The 16,492-nt window shown below is 35.5% G+C and overlaps 1 protein-coding gene across 5 annotated transcripts in view; it reads left to right on the top strand.

Annotated features, from left to right (window-relative positions):
* LOC128025907 (low density lipoprotein receptor adapter protein 1-B-like) overlaps positions 1–16,492 on the top strand; it is a 137,198-nt gene that overhangs the window by 21,239 nt on the left and 99,467 nt on the right. For 2 of the 5 annotated variants that reach the window (XR_008186283.1, XM_052612508.1), the window contains exons 2-8: positions 5,103–5,245; positions 6,298–6,410; positions 8,703–8,817; positions 9,004–9,076; positions 10,812–10,907; positions 12,644–12,756; positions 12,958–12,992. Coding sequence is in view for 4 of the 5 variants with exons in the window: in XM_052612508.1 (XP_052468468.1) it covers positions 5,103–5,245; positions 6,298–6,410; positions 8,703–8,817; positions 9,004–9,076; positions 10,812–10,907; positions 12,644–12,756; positions 12,958–12,992 (688 nt within the window). In the remaining variant the exon portion in view is untranslated. Of the gene's footprint in view, positions 1–5,102; positions 5,246–6,297; positions 6,411–8,702; positions 8,818–9,003; positions 9,077–10,811; positions 10,908–12,643; positions 12,757–12,957; positions 12,993–14,063; positions 14,695–16,492 lie in introns of those variants that run through there. The other 3 variants (XM_052612511.1, XM_052612510.1, XM_052612509.1) reach the window with 3 other exon arrangements.

The following is a 16,492-nucleotide window of genomic DNA, read 5'->3' as shown; positions in this document are numbered from 1 at the left end:
CTCACCAATCCCAGCATGCTACAGGCCACAATACTTTGCACACAGGGCTGATGGATCGCTATTGACTGTGTGTGTGTGTGTGTGTGTTTGTGTGTGTGTGTGTGATGCAGAATAATTCAACTATCCAGTTAGTCTGTTTTTTGCTGAACTAAATCAAACATTAGCTTGAATCAGTTCAGTGTTGATTTCATTCAGTTAAATAGGAGCCAGTGGACCCTTTTCACATTATTATTACTACTACTTTTTTACTTTTTTTTATAGTTGGGTCAACTTATATAGTGGTGAGCAGAAACTACAATATCTAATAATAATAAATTATAATAAACTTTATTAATAAAACAAATATTAATAAGAAAAATATAGAACATAAATGATTTGTTGTCTGAATTTTTGTTTATCTAAAAGTGGCTCAACTAAATCAAATATAAATCAAAAACAAAGCAGAATTACCTTGAAGCATCTTTCACTAAGAAATGGCTAGTAAAGTTCACAAATAATGAGAGCAATGGCAAATAATATATTGAATTAAATATTAAATACTAATACTGAAATACAATTTTCTTGTAAAACTTATTTAGATTATCTGTTTTATTTACATCCTCTTTATTTATTTATTTTTTACAGTATATGCTCATGGAAATTTATGGAAAGTTCGTAAAAAAAAATTAATCACTTCAAAACAAAACTCTAAATATCTTTCTAAGATTTTATGTCACTAAACTCACCAATACTGACAAATCCAGTGATTATGTCAGCCATTCAGACTGTGTGATGATTTTAGCCGGCGCTTTATTGTGTACAAATGACTTTGTGTCAGTGAACGGACCGAGGGCTGACACTGGTAAGAAAATTAACCCATTCAGATCACAGTGAGGCATGAAATACTGTTAACTTTATGAATGTCCTTCAGTTATGTTAAATAATGAAGCTTAATTGAGGGTTAAATTAACGTCTGTCACACCGTGAGAGCGTCAGTCTGTGTCTGTGATGGAGACGGATGGCACTTATGCTTGCATAGACACTCTTAATGAGCTTCATCAGGGGCGTCGATTTCCAAAGCCCACTTTACCCCATGAACACCGTAGTGTTTTGATGTGAATATATTTCATGTCATTGATCTGTCGCAGTGGGGAAGAGTGAATGTGAAGGTCTTGGGGAGTGAAATTAACTTCTGTAGGCAGAACGATGGGGTGACGTTGTCATTTGATCTCTGACGGGGGTTTCGGAGACCACCTGTCAAAGAACCATGAATAATTAATGAAATCAACAATAATCAATATCCATTTTAATTACATGCAAACTTAAACGTTTGACTGACATATATAACATAGTTCAAACCAGAATGTTACAAAAATAGAATTTCAGAAAAATGGTGTATTTTCACACAGAATTAAATGAACACATATCACAGACACATTGCGTTCTCTTTCATTTGTGCAGTTCATTCGAAATGGCACTGGTACGTTAAAAAACCCAATCGATAACTAACCCTACTAAATGGTGACTTAAAATAGAGTGGAAGCTGAAGCTTGAAGCTGGTTTCCTCTGCCATCCCAGGATAATTGCGAGCTCTGAAGTAAGCTCGTCGAAGTCTGTGGTAGTAAGCATGGGGAGTTTAATGCCATCCATTTAAAGGGACACTAAGTAGGAATTACTCCCATCTAGTGGTGAAATTGAATTTTGCATTCAAACTAATTTTGCTCTCCAGCGCCTCGCTTTTTCAAATGCGCGTTGCATCTACGGTAGGCGATATGTACCAAAAAGCTTTGACGGGATGTCTTCTAATAGCACTTCGTCGAGTTTTCCTTCAGGTGAACAGGTGTGTTATTTCAAACAAACTGCAACATGACAACTAACAAACGAATGTTACAGTATGAATTACTGACTGTGGAAAACATGAAATATTGTAATTAGTAGTTATGTCTAATTTATTCGTTATATTTTCTGAATTATATGCATTGTTAGATATAAAAAAAATATTATAATATAGACTGTAACACTGACTTACCTGTCGAGAAGAAAACTGGCCACTTCAGCGTCTCTTTTGAAATCTTTATCCAGCATTAGCTCTTTCCACCTAGAAAAAGCTTCCCCTACATTAACTCTTGTTTTCTGTAATCTACGGTCACGTTTCCTTTTACGTTCTATTTTTGACTGTTTTGGCGACTATGTTTTCTTCTCCTGTGGCGCGGCATATGTATGGTCCATAATAAGAATGCAATCCAGACTTTTAAACTTGCCGGTGCAGTTTCAAGCGCCTCTCACTGCTCTGCACCTGCGTTTCTGGCTCTGACCGAAAACGCGTTGTGGAAACGCGTTGGCTTAGTACTTTTTGTCCCTCTCTGCTATTATAGTTTTGCAAGATGGCGGAACTACATGGAAGCCTCCGTCGACCTACCCGTCCCATGTATATAAAGATAATAAATTCTTCATTTACGAGGATTAGTTTAAACATTGGCATAGGTATTTGTACACCATTGAGGGCATATTTATGAATAAAAATATTGATTTTAGATAATAAAATACCTAAAAAGTTACTTATTGTCCCTTTAAGGTATTTGAGTGTCACTCCATGTGCCATTTCAGAGTTTGCCTGAATTGCAAAATTTACACGAGTCCATGCACAGTCTGTAGGACTGTTTCAGTTCTTTCTGGACCATGTCAAGCTCCCCTTTAATGTTGCAGAATTGCTGAGTCAGGGTTAGGACTTCAGCTCTGGCTGCATGCAGATGGCCTTCTGAGGCCTTTGCTGTAGTGTCTCTCTCATTGAGTTCCACATACGCTGTTTTTAACAGTGATTTTATGTGTAACAGTTCTCTTTCCAAGTCCTGTCTGGTGGCTTTTTCAAACTGCTCTCAGTGTCTAGCAGTTGTAAGAGCCTCCTGAAGACTGGTGATTTCCTTCTGTTGCATGTGTCTTGTCTTATGTGGCCTTCTATGGCCTATACTATAGCATAAAGAATGGTAACTGTACCTTATATAGTAGGCCTCGTGCTGAGAAGTATGGGTATAGCAGAGACAGGAATTAGGGCTAACCTGTAAGGCTCATTAAGGATACAACAGCTGCTAGAGCTGCTATAATCCTATACCAAGAGGGAAGATGGTGATGGTCAAACAACTAAAATAAGGTAAGAGTAAAATTAAAAGGTCCTAATGGCTGTAGGAAACTAAAAGGTAAATAAATAAATTGATTTGATTAAATCTCAGATTGAGAACTAAACAATGGTACATTAATGAAAATAAAATCACAGGGAGGCAGAATAAAGTAAAAAATAACACAAATGTGAAGGGAGGGACCGACTTAATTAAATCCAAAGAGAAGATGATAGCACAAACAGGAAGTGAAACTAGGAGTGAGAAAGAGAGAGAGGAGTGGTTCAAACGTTACACTTTACACTCACAGTTAGTCAGATGCTAACAGCTTACAGTTGAGATAAAGATCTGTGAGGTGTGTGCTGTGATCAGATTGAACCGGAAAAGGCTGCTCTCCAGCCCCGGGGTCAGACACTGTTAAGAGACTGATGCAAGCTTACAACACGCACAAGTGGAGCAGAACTTGCGCTCCTGTAAACATGCATGGGAACTCATGCGCAGTCATGTTTATTGGGTGAGGGGGTCTGTGACTTTGTCAATCTAATGAATAATTGATTTGTTAAATCTAATGAAACATGGTGTGTCTGATTAGTCCAGACTCAACGTTGTTCCTTTAATGATTTTTTTCTTTCTTGCTTGCTTTCACAAAAAATGCCTGCTTTCTTTTCTTTCTGGCTGGCTCTCTGTCATGCTGAGATGGATTAAGCAAGGTTGTGATATAATGGAGATGCAGTGGAGGGGAGCAGATAAATGCCTTTTTCATGTGCGTCCTTGACCGCTGACCTTGACCTTTGACACAGACCAGCGCTGATGTCGGGTTAAACACACATTCATTCTTTTCTTTGTCTGAGATCAGGGCAGTATGGGGGTTGGTGTGTGTGTGTGTGTGTGTGTGTGTGTGTGTGTGTGTGTTCAGTGACATATACACCAATATTCTTATTATTGTGAATGACAGCATTGAGTGAAATGTTACAATGTGTTCTCTTCAGTCCCATTTACATGCTATTTGCCATTTTCTTGATTATTCGTACAGAAGGTCTGTTCATTTCTGCTGTTTTTTTTTTTTTTTTTTTGTCCTACAACCTGTTTTCACTTTGTCAGAAATGTCTACAACATCTAGTTTCTGGTCTTTATGATCAATCTGAAACAATAAAACAAGCTTTATGATCAATAAATCATGATCATAAAGCTGTAAGCATCAACTCCAAAAGTTCTGCCATGTTTTGAAACTCATGCATGCAACACTACACTCTAAAAAAGGTGCTAAATAGCAATAAAAGTGGTTCCCCTCAATCATCCTAAAGAACCACTGAAGAACCAATTTTTGTGTGTAGCACATGACTTCTGTAGTCCGAGTGAAGATATGGCTACTGTTATTATGTACATAAACACAGTTTTGTGTTGATATGAGTTCCAACTTAATCACAGTCAATGCCATAGTATTACAAGGCTGCGTGTAAATGTGGACGTGAGTTCCTGTCCTGTGCAGGTGTGGATCAAAAGAGCAGTGGATGAAAGACCTGATTGAAGATTGTGTGTTTTAATGAAGGATTGTGTGATGTTTTTCATATGTAGATGTTTTCATCTGTTATTCATTGAGTTGCTTTAGTATTTGACATGTTTATTTATTCAGATAATGAGCATTTTCAGTGTTTCGGTGCTCTTTTGCATATATGAGTTGATATATTTTACACAAATATATCAACTCATGTTATATATATATATATATGTAGTGCAATATGTTAATTATTTAATTTGGTGTGTTTTTATATTATTCTTATTAACACACACACACACACACACACACACACAAATAAACCTGCCAAAATACAATCTCTCATGATTTTTAATTCGTTTTATTTAGGAGTTATTTTTATAAGATTTTATTTCTCGTGTTTTCATGAGATTCACGCATTTTGAGGAGCGTGTTTGTGTTGGTAGCATGTATTGGCATGTTTTTGGCCATCGTTGCATCATGCCTACACTTTAATCCCATGTGTGTTTTTCCAGAGCTGCCAGAGAACTGGACAGACACGCGGGAGACGCTGCTGGAGGGAATGGTCTTTCAGCTGAAGTATCTGGGCATGACGCTGGTGGAGGAACCCAAAGGAGAAGAGCTCTCAGCCGCTGCTGTCAAGAGAATCGTTGCCACAGTAAGACAAACATACACCATCACCACCAGCCAATCAGAGACTGAAATGAATGACAGGGCAAAGGTCATGTGCCTTTTTAAAATGTAGTTATTCTATTTTCTTCTGAGATGTAAAATGTGCTTTATTGATCCAGGAGTTACAGTTTCTGTCATCTTAACCAGACTACCATACACTCAAAGATGCCATAGAAGAGCCATTTGAGTTTCCTTTCAGTGAACAGCTCTTAAACCGTTTTTCTTTGTGTGAAGAACATTTTAATCCTGTATAGAACCTTTTTCCACTATAAAACCCATGTTGTGCAAGTGGAAGGCTCCATGGCTTTGAAAGGTTCTTCATGGAAACTTTATTCTTAAGATTGTAAGAGAAAAATGCAAAAAAAAAAAAAAAAAAGTATATTGAGTTTGACACCTTTAAGTAGCATGCACTGCTCTGTTGTGTCTCCTATGCTTTGCAAGAGGAGTTAGTATGTGTGTGTGTGTGTGTGTGTGTGTGTGTGTGTGTCAGGGTTTCTGGGTGTGGTTCTTTGTGGTTAAACAAGCTAGATCCTGTCATGATATAATGTTGTTTTGAGTTTATTTAACACTCCAGATTGTTGCAATTCAGCAGTAGAAATCAATTGCATGATGAACCATGTCAGCCTGTGTGTGACACATTTCAAGTGTGTTTAAGAGCCACTCAAAGCCAGATGTGGAATTTTCCTACTTGATAACTCTCAATTTTGTTTGCGCTTTTATAATATTTAATATTTATATTTTGCTTTAACATTTTAAGATTAGAAATGTTGAAACATTTCTAATAATTAACTGATGTTTTTTTCCATCTAATATTTATATTTATTTATTTTATTTAAATAAAAATAAGCCATTTTAATATATTTTGTTTTATATTTATTTTAGATATATTAAAGCATGCTGCTTATTGCAGAAGATGCTGAAAAAAAAAACAATAAGCTCTTTTGTTGGCTCTGGTGGCTTCAGTAGGAGCTGCTTGATGAAGCCATTCTCTCTCTCTCTCTCTCTCTCTCTCTCTCCCTCTCTCTCTCTCTCTCTCAGGCTAAAGCTGGTGGGAAGAAGCTTCAGAAGGTGACGCTGAAGGTTTCTCCTCGAGGGATTGTTCTCTATGACAGTGTATCAAACCAGCTAATAGAGAATGTGTCCATATACAGGTGAGTCACTTGGCGGTTATATGTTAATATATTTAAAACATTTTATCAATGCAATTTGTAATTTATATTATATATTAGTATGTTTATTTCAATTTAAATGTGAACAAATGGATATTTTCAAGCAACAACTGTCCAGTTGCAGCCAGTTACAGTATTGTCTTAAAAGCAGATCTAGTTCTCAGTAAGTACTGGTTTTCGATAGTCTACCCCATCTCTCTTGCAATAAAAAAGAAAGTAGTTCTCGTTGGCCCAAAAGATTGAAGATTGCTGTGTTCATACAGACAGAGGGAGAGCGAGGTGTTTGTCAGGATGCTCTATCGATCTGTTGTAGTGTCTCTGAGGCTCAGACAGACACTCTCTGACCCTCACCTATTATTGGAAGATCGCACACACTCAGTGCGCTCAGACGCTGTCTGTGGTGTGTGTAATGAATAAACATGAGCGAAGGGTCGTCCCCGGCCGGTCTCTCCACACCAATTACACCAGCAGGCTAGTTCTAATGAAAACATGTTCAGGTTTCAATTCACCATAAAATCAAAAAGAAAAAGTATGAAAATATATTCCGAAAATGAAAATGAAGAAGCCATAAAATGTAGATCAATGAAAAAAAAATTGCACTGTGATATTATTTAATGACAAATAAGCAAAATTACTCTCAAATTCTAATGTAATGTTTGCAGACAAAATTAAATACAATTCTATGTTAATGTAATAATCTCATGTAATAACCAATCAGTATATTAGAATGATTTCTGAAGATCATGTGACACTGAAGACTAATTATGTTTGAGTAATGATGCTTGAATGAAAATTCAGCCTTGATCAGAGAAATATATTACAGTTTAAAAGATATATTCAAATGGAAAACAGTTATATAAAATTCTAATAATAATTCACAATATTACTGTTTTACTATATTTTCAATAAAGCAAATACAGCCTTTTTCACATGTAAATTTTTTTTATACAAAATCTTAATTATTCCAAACTTTTGACCAGCAGTGTATTATAGAGTATTTTTTTTCAGATTAGGATAAACTACTCTTGTCCTCATCAGACAGAAGTGTGTGTGAGGCAGTGAAAGCTTTCATAAGTGTGTGTAAGAACAGTATGTGTGTGAATTTTTAGATGCGAGACAGGACAGATGGCGGTCATCCATCATTAGTCCCGCCCCTGCTGCTGTGGGGCCTCTGACTGGCTGAGCCAGCTGTCACTCAGGGCTGAGGGGAGAGATCAGCACTGGAGGAGTTCATGAGTTTACTGCACATTACAGTGATGTCAACAGGATGCCAGATAGACCAGCTCTCACATGCGTCTCTGTGTGTGTGTGTGTCTGTGTGTGTGTGTGTGTCTGTGTGTGTTATGGTTTGGTGGGTCATATTCCTGTCAAAGTGTTCAACATGGAGGAGTCTCCACTGCTTGTACACGTTTTGTTTTTATAAATCTCAGAGGAGGTGATGTGATGGTCTGTTATATTAGAGTGTGTATGGAAGTGATTTAGCTCTGGATAATGGATAGTGGGTGTGTTTAGCTGGATTGAGACCAATCTAAGACCATCTGGGATTATTTCCCCATTTAATTTAAACTGGGAGATGAACAGAAAGTTTTAGGATTTAGGTCACTGACCAAATGGAAGGAGAAATGTGTTATTGATAATGTGAACTGCTTCACTTCCAGTTCATGCTTTGATGAAGCTTAAGGTGCTCTTTGAAACATCTCAGATCATGCTGAAGAACATGATCAGGAGGTGTTGTTCAAGTGCTACTGTCATTACAGCAAAAAAAAAAAAAAAATATATATATATATATATTTTCACTGATTATGTTGATAATTAACAATTGTATTTTCACTAGCGGTCTCAGATATTTGAAACCAACTAAGGTATCGTAAAAAGGTTTAAAAGTTCATTATCATGTTTTGGGACAGAAATCTTTTTTTTTTTTTTTGTGTGTGTGTGTATTTCTCACCAAGTTTGCATTTATTTGACCAAAATATGGTAAAAGCAATAATATTGTGAAATAATATTAACTTTTTAAAATAACTGTTTTCTGTTTTAATATTATATTTTATTTTAAAATTGTTTTCTATGTTGAAAATTTATTATTTTAATATATTTAAAAATGTAATTTATTCCTGTGATGCAAAGCTAATTTTCAGCATCATTACTCCAGTATTTATTTTATTGACTTGAGTTTTAGAGTACAAAAGAATAACTGCACAGGAACTATTAATTGTACTTTTACGTAGGTTGTCTTTAGATTGATTTTGTTTATATGTTGTTTGTTGTCTGTAGGATATCATACTGCACAGCTGATAAGATACATGATAAAGTGTTCGCCTACATCGCTCAGAGTCAATGCAATGAAACGCTGGAGTGTCACGCGTACCTCTGCACCAAGAGGAAAGTGGTGAGTGCGTGTTCATGTGTCTGTGTGTCAGAAACACTCCCTGTCTTTCCTTCAGTCTATAAATACCATTATACGTTAAGACCACACTTTCTCTGAGAAAGAGAGAGAGAGGATACCAATGTGCTGCTTTTCTATCCATGACAAGAAATGTCTCTTCCCTCTCTTCCCTTTTCCCATCTGTCTCAGGCTCAGGCGGTGACGCTGACGGTGGCTCAGGCTTTCCGTGTGGCATTTGAGATTTGGCAGGCTGCTAAAGAAGGTACGATGCACAACTTCAGGCATCCCAGTACAACTCTTGTTTATCTTTCTTTCTGACTCTTTTTCTCTTTGTTAGGGGCTGTGAAGCAAAAATTCACGTGTCTTGCTTGAAGCTGAAGTGTAATTTCCACACCACTAGCGACATAAAAAAAGTAAAAAAATAAAATAAAAGAATAAAATAATGACTGTTTCCAAACAGGTTTCACAAACACTTCCATCCGCCATTGGTCGTATTAACCAATAGCTCCACCCTCAAACTTACACTAATGGTCAATTTTGTTCATCTGTTTTGATCCTTCCTTTTTTAAATAATATTACATTATTTTTACTGTTTACTTTTTTGCATTATACATTTTAAATTTAATTGGGATCAAAAACACTCTTTTAAAGGCAATTTACAGTACATATTTTGGGAAATTTTGAATATTGCAAAAAGGCTGAAATATCAAAATATTAAAAAACTTTATCTACTGTATATCGCCCCAACCCTATGTATTTATGACTTTAAAAAGGCATTGTCTTGTAGAATAATATGATTTTAAGGGATTTTAATGGATTTATTGTTAGCCTGAATGCAATGTAAGTCGCATTGGATGAAAACGTCTACTAAATGCATAAATAAATAAATAATAAATAATAGTTCCGTGAAAATAGAGCAGGTCCAGTCATACAGTTCAGCAGAACACATATGTAATTTACTGCATGTGTGAATATCCATGTGTGTGTGTGTGTGTGTGTCCTGAGGCCTGTAAAGATTTACTAATTTCATCTCTCTGACCTGACAGATTGTTGCAGGAACTGTTCATCTAGCAGAACTCAGACATTTCTCTCCGTCTCATTGTGTTTTACTACAGTGTCTGAAAAATAAACAAATGACACCATTATATTTACATTGAGTTTTGATGGCCCTCATGACTGACACATACAGGTGATGAGAGCAAGGAAGGAAAGGCAGAACATGTTTTTATACGTTTTATAACTTCTGATGTTCCAAAGTGAATTCAAGGAATAGTTATACTCGGCTTCTGGCCATCCATGAGTTTGTTTTTTTCATCAGAACAGATTTGGAGGAATTTAGTGTGACATCACTTGCTCAGCAATCGATCCTCTGCAGTGAATGGTTGCCGTCAGAATGAGAGTCTAAAAAGTTTATAAAACATCAAAATAATCTATAAGTAGAGGAAAAGAGAAGAACCAAAAACACCATTATGATACTGAGAACTTCACCACCCTCCTGACTTCCCTCTTTAGTCATAGAGCGCTAGACAGTGTGTATACACTTCCTCATGAAGGAGGCTGTTTGAGCGTCCGGGACTTTGATAGTGTTTCCATTTCATTAAATCAGTCAGAGATCAAGGCCATGGCACAGTTTTATGCTACATCTGTTAAATATTCAAATGTACTTTTAGGGCTGGTTTCTCCTGGACCTGGTGCACATTTATACTCACTGACCTCAATCTTTATAAAAATTTTTTTTTTTTTTTAATCCATGAATGCATATTTAACAAACATTTAAATATGCATATATTTGATAGCATATGAATCGAAGTTTCAAGATGAAAATTTTCTGTGTCTTTCTTTTGTTTTTACAAAATTAATTCTCTTTCATATAAGAAGAGTATTCCCACTTCAAACAGAAAGATTTAAAAAATGATTAGCTCAAATAAAGTGTTTGATGGAAGCAAATATACAACAATAGAAGCATGACATTTGTGCTTTTAAACCCATGTTTTCAGAGAAAGAGAAGCAGGTGAAGTGTGGATCAGATGGAGAGGTGGCCAGCAGCTCTCAGTCTGACAGTTCGGCCAGTCTGGGCAGCACGAGAGGAGGAGGTGATGTCTGGAGCTCACACACACACACACACACACACACACACACACACACACACACACACAAACGCACACACAGTTTTCTTACTAGTTGTCTAAATCTTCTATTTAAATATGATTTTTTAGCCTAACCAGCCATGAATGCAACTATCAGCAGGATAGTTTATCAGTCAGTTTCTGTGGGGTTGCGCTGTGTAGCTCCGCCCACAGTGTGATCTCATTGGTCCAATATCCCACTACACAGAAGTGTATGAATTAAATAAATTAAAACTGCCCTTATAGTATTTGATTGTGTTGTCACATGATATCTTGAAGTTTCAGTGTGGATAAATGAATAGTGGCTGGAAACATGATGAAAATACATTAGGTCAGTAGTTTTATTTTATTTTTTTAAGGAATTAAACTGAAGTAATGATGCTGAAAATTCAGCTTTGCATTACAAGAATAAATGACATTTAAAAATACATTTAATTAGAAAACAGTTATTTAAAATCTTAATAATATATCAAAATTTTTACTGTATTTTTTGTGAATAAATACCTCCTTGGTTGGCATAAGAGAGCTTAAATCATTTAAAAGTCTTACCGACCCAAACTTTCCAATGATAGTGTATTGATGAAATTGGATGAACACAATAAATTGTCAATTTTAAGATTCTTTGTTGCTTTCCGGCACTGAATAATTATTATTTTTTTGGTCACAACATGCCAGTCTAATCTCCTTCGAACCCATGCAGCAAGGACGTCAATGATAATACTTTGTATTCGTCAAAGTACCTTACAGACCCACTAAAAGACCCCGGTATTATCATCTGATACCATCACTGGACCATGCTGCTTTTTGTAAGGGTGCCAGAGGACCCTGAATGGATCTCAGGTTACAGAAATGATCCTGGATGGAGAGTGAGTGAGTGAGTGAATGAACCCTTGAGGACCAGTGATCCGTGTGCCGTGAGACAGACGTGTGTGTGCATGAATAAAGCTCTGTGTGTTCGTAAATCCCACCAGATATCAGAAATATGAGCCTTTTAGTCACACAGACACACATCGGTTAATCTCCGCTCGTGAAATATGAGAGCAGGACAGAGATGGACACGTTTAACAGCTCAGGATCGGAGCAGAATGAAGGCAGGGAGGTGAAAACTACATAAGAGAAAGATGAGTTTGTGAAGCATGTCAGGCCTTGATGTTCAGAAGAGCATTGATTCATTCTCTAAATGTACAAATCTTTATGATCACTGCAGGTGTGGAGGGTTGATCTATGAACTATAACCATTGTGTCTGTGATCACAACTAGCTGTTTTATGGATTGTCAAATAAAATCACACCTTTTCCATCAAAAGAATGCAAATATAATTTGGACCAAGAAATATATGCCTGCTTTTGACCATGAATTTATTAATTTGCTTATGTGTTTGTTTATTTTTCATGTATTCTTATTTTTGCATGACTTATTAGTTTTTTTTACATATTCATTTTTTTAAAATGTATTCTTATTTTTGAGCATTTACTTTTATTTATTTTTACGTATTTACTTGATTTCATTTATTAAAAAAATATTTTTTGCATTTAATTTTTTTACATTATTAATTTGTTACTTATTTTCTTACATATTTGTTCTTTTATGTTAAAAACAAGTATTCATCTATTTTAATAATTTATATATTTATACATTTTTGTGTATCTTTTTTTTGTTTCTCGCTTTATTTATTTATTTTCACTATTTTCGTTTGTGTTTAGAGGTGGCCACTGGGGATCTGCTGGACTTTGAATGTGGAGTAAAAGCTCACTCAGGACAAGACGACACACACCCAGCACAGAACCTCAGCACAGAGAACAACAACACTGTATGGGTAGGAACACACACACAATTCAGTCCACATGTTTTAAATTTGTATTTGTTAATTATTTTACATTAATATTTACCTTTTAATTAAAACAGCACATTTTATTTCATTTAACAGCACGTTAGTTTCTGCTGCAGCAATCAGAAACGTATGGTCTCCACATGAAGATCTTTATTTTAACTGTATTCTCTGCGCTGTCTTTTGCAGGAACTTGAGGATGGTCTAGATGAGGCTTTCTCGAGGTTAGTAAAATTTTATTTGAGTTATATCTGGCATATTTAAACCACAACACGCTGCACATTAAACTTTAACAGATCATGCAATAACTTCAGCACAGATGTGGAGTATAGGACATGACTATTCCTGGCGCTCCATTATGTGACCACAGCGGTATTTGGGATGGATGCATTCAGCTCTGAGAATAAATTCTTTGGTTGGTCTTACGTCATCCACACTATTTTTACAGTCCACTTACAGTTTCTATGTTTCATAGAAAAGAAAAAGACATCTGGAGTAGACACTGATGTTCTAACAGACTGTCACTGGTTGATTTTATGTGCACTTGTGCTGAGATTGTGCAAGATGCTATATCAATCTTTATTTGACGTAGTGCTAATGCAGAGTGAGATAGTGTTGTACCCTCTGCCTAATTCAGGGAGTCCTTTCTCAACCACATTCAAGTTGGCATCAGTTTTGACAATTAATAGTCTCAAACTGTAAATTAATTCCAAAATAAGAACTTTTTTTACTGTATCAATCTTAATTTATGGATCCTTAAAATTGAGATGTCATGTTGCACCCTCTGCGCAGTTAGAATAAGCCTTTCTCAGCCATATCCAACTTTGCATGACATTTGAAAATTAAGAATGATATACAGTTTATGACTGTAATGCAATCCAAAATGTTGATATTTTCTTAATTTACCAATGTTTATTTATGGTCTCTTGAACTTGACATAGGGATCATGCAGAATGAGATATCATTGCAATCTGTGCCCAATTTGTGGGAGCCTTCATTTGACAATTAACAGAGAGGAAAATGTATTTTTAAAATTTGAAAATTACACTCTTTAGCATTCAATTGAAACTATTGAGGAAAAATGGATCCCTCATAATTATTGGGATAATATGCATGTTCCTGCTTGCCTGTATACACAAATCAAACAATTGTGATGACAAATGATTAGGTCATGTTTGAAATGAATATTATTTGCATACTATGGGATCGTAAGGGCACTAATTAACAGTCTTTTTTTTCTGCAAACCAAACAACAGCTGTTTAACAATTTGTACTGATGGTCATTATTCTTCCAGACACACAGAGTGCTGTTCCTGAGAGATTAGCAGACATGAGATGAGCTGTTTTACAGCAGCGGGGGTTCAGTCCATCTCTGATTCACGCTGATTATTTGTCGTGTGCAGTAATTAAAAGTGTTGGCTTTTAATCAAACGCAGCGCTTCGTTAATCTCCATTTAGCATGCTTTCAGCCTGTAAGTGTGAGAGACGCTCCAGATCTTTGACATGCAAGAACTTTTCCAATCAAGGATGAATTGGGAGTGAGTAAATCCCTGATTAATGACTATTGAAGTGCTTTCCATCAAAAACTGAAGCGGTTTTAGTGTTTCGAGGTGTTTTCTTCTCCAAAACACTGGGATGAGAGATGTTACAAATAGCACAAAAAAAAAAAAAAAATGAAATGGCTTGCTGTACTGAACTTCAGTTTTGTCCAATAGAAGATCTAAATGTCAGATTGATCTCTTGACCCCAATATGATGAAATAGATCCTTTAAATTGTGTATTATTTTCAGAGTATATAGTGCTTAATATTTTAACATTTTAAATGTGCTTTTATTTATTTATTTTGTATTAAAAAATGTCCTGCTACATGTTACTTTTTGTTGCATTGTAAGTAATTTTGCATCCTTAAAGTTTATCGTGACTGAAGTTTTTGCTGCACAATTTAATGTCATTCATGTTCATAGCACAAATGATCAAATTATATGCAGTGTTATTTTAGTACTATTTTTATACTCTTTATTAATATTTTGAATTTGCTTTCATGTTTATATTTATAGTTATTTGATTTTAGTTTTTGTAACTTGGCACTTTTGTCTGTTTTTTTATTAAGCTTTAATTGTTTTGTTTTTTTTTAGCTTAGTTTTAGTAATTTTGATACTTCATCACTGTAAAAATGTTCAAAATCAGCTTATTGCAGTAAATTTTCCAAGAAATACTATACAAGTCTTTCTACTTAAAATTTGAAGTTTAATTTAATGTAATTTGCCATTTCTTTGTAATTATCTGGAAAAATAACTTGTGATTTCTGAGTGAAAATTGTTTCAAAGTTAATACTACACCATTATTAAGTGGACTTAAACTTACTTATTTTAATTAGTTGTCAAGCCAACATTTATAATTCTAATATTTTCATTTCATTTTATTATTTTATTTTATATTTATTACTGATTTTTATTAAAATTTTTATTCATTTTAAGTTTCAGTTAACAATAACTACATTGTTAAAAGTTGTTCGATTATACACTAATGTTTGATACTTGGGAGCAGTTTTGGGCAAGTTACTTTTAAAAAGTAATTAGTTACAGTTACTAGTTACTTCTTCCAAAAAGTAACTAAATTAGTTACTCAGTTACAAATTTTAAAAGTAACTAGTTACTTAAGAAAGTAACTATTGCGTTACTTTCAAGTAAAATTAAATTTTAAATGCTCAAATGTGACCCCACCTCTACCCCTCTTTAAAGGAACTTAAAATGCATGTGCATGTTCAATTATTTATGATAAATCTGAATATTATAATGAAATGGACACTTAATACAATACATTATTAACAGAAACATGAAACATTGTACACACATCTAAAAAAAATGTTGCTGTGGGACAAAGTGAGACTAGCCTCCAATCAAATGTATGTAGATATTATGTTTATATAGTGGATCAATGTAAATAACACGATACATTTTTGGGAACTTTTGATATTTCCTTTTATTGTTTCTTTAATTTCTTGAAGGAAAAAGTAATGTATATACTTCCATTTAGAGAAGGCTACTTTTGGATTATTTGGGCTCGTTGCCATACCTGTCTCTCGTTGACTGACTGGCTTGTGTTGTTCCTTGTGTGTCCTGTCCTGTCCGACTATGCGTTATGATGGGTTGTTCGCAATTCATGAGCGTTAGTGATGATGGGTCGTTCGCGAATGAGCGTTAGTGATGATGGATCGACTCGTTCGCGAATGAGCTTTTGATGAGTCGTTCGCGATTCACGAATGAGCCGACTCTAAGAGCCGGCTCTTTTAGTTGAACTTCTGGAGCTGGCTCGCATATCTGAAGAGCCAACTCTATTTTTTTTAAATTTAGCCTATAGAAATTAAATAATTCTGTAATACAACTTGAAATATTATAGTCAAAGTCATTTAAAGAGCCGTTTGTGAGCCAAAGAGCCGGCTCTTTTCAGTGAGCTGAGTCAAAAGAGCCGAATTCCCATCACAACTATGCTTGCTTTCGAACACCCGCCCAACTCTACCTCTGATTGGCTTACAATGAAATTTTACTCTACCTCAGCCAATCGTCAGCATTTATGCGCTTGTCTCGTGCTCTGCCCACTAACCAAGGAAGAACAGTAAAAAAAAGCATTTGCCTCTAGAGCCCCTTTCACACTGCACGTCGGACCCGCAATATTCCCGTAACATTGCCTGGTCGCCTTCTGTGTGAAAGCAACCACGTCCCGG

The sequence above is a fragment of the Carassius gibelio genome, chromosome A13, assembly GCF_023724105.1.
Source record: "Carassius gibelio isolate Cgi1373 ecotype wild population from Czech Republic chromosome A13, carGib1.2-hapl.c, whole genome shotgun sequence".
Lineage (NCBI taxonomy): Eukaryota > Metazoa > Chordata > Actinopteri > Cypriniformes > Cyprinidae > Carassius > Carassius gibelio.
Note: the sequence above shows the minus strand (reverse complement) of the source record. Positions and strands in the feature narration are given on the sequence as shown.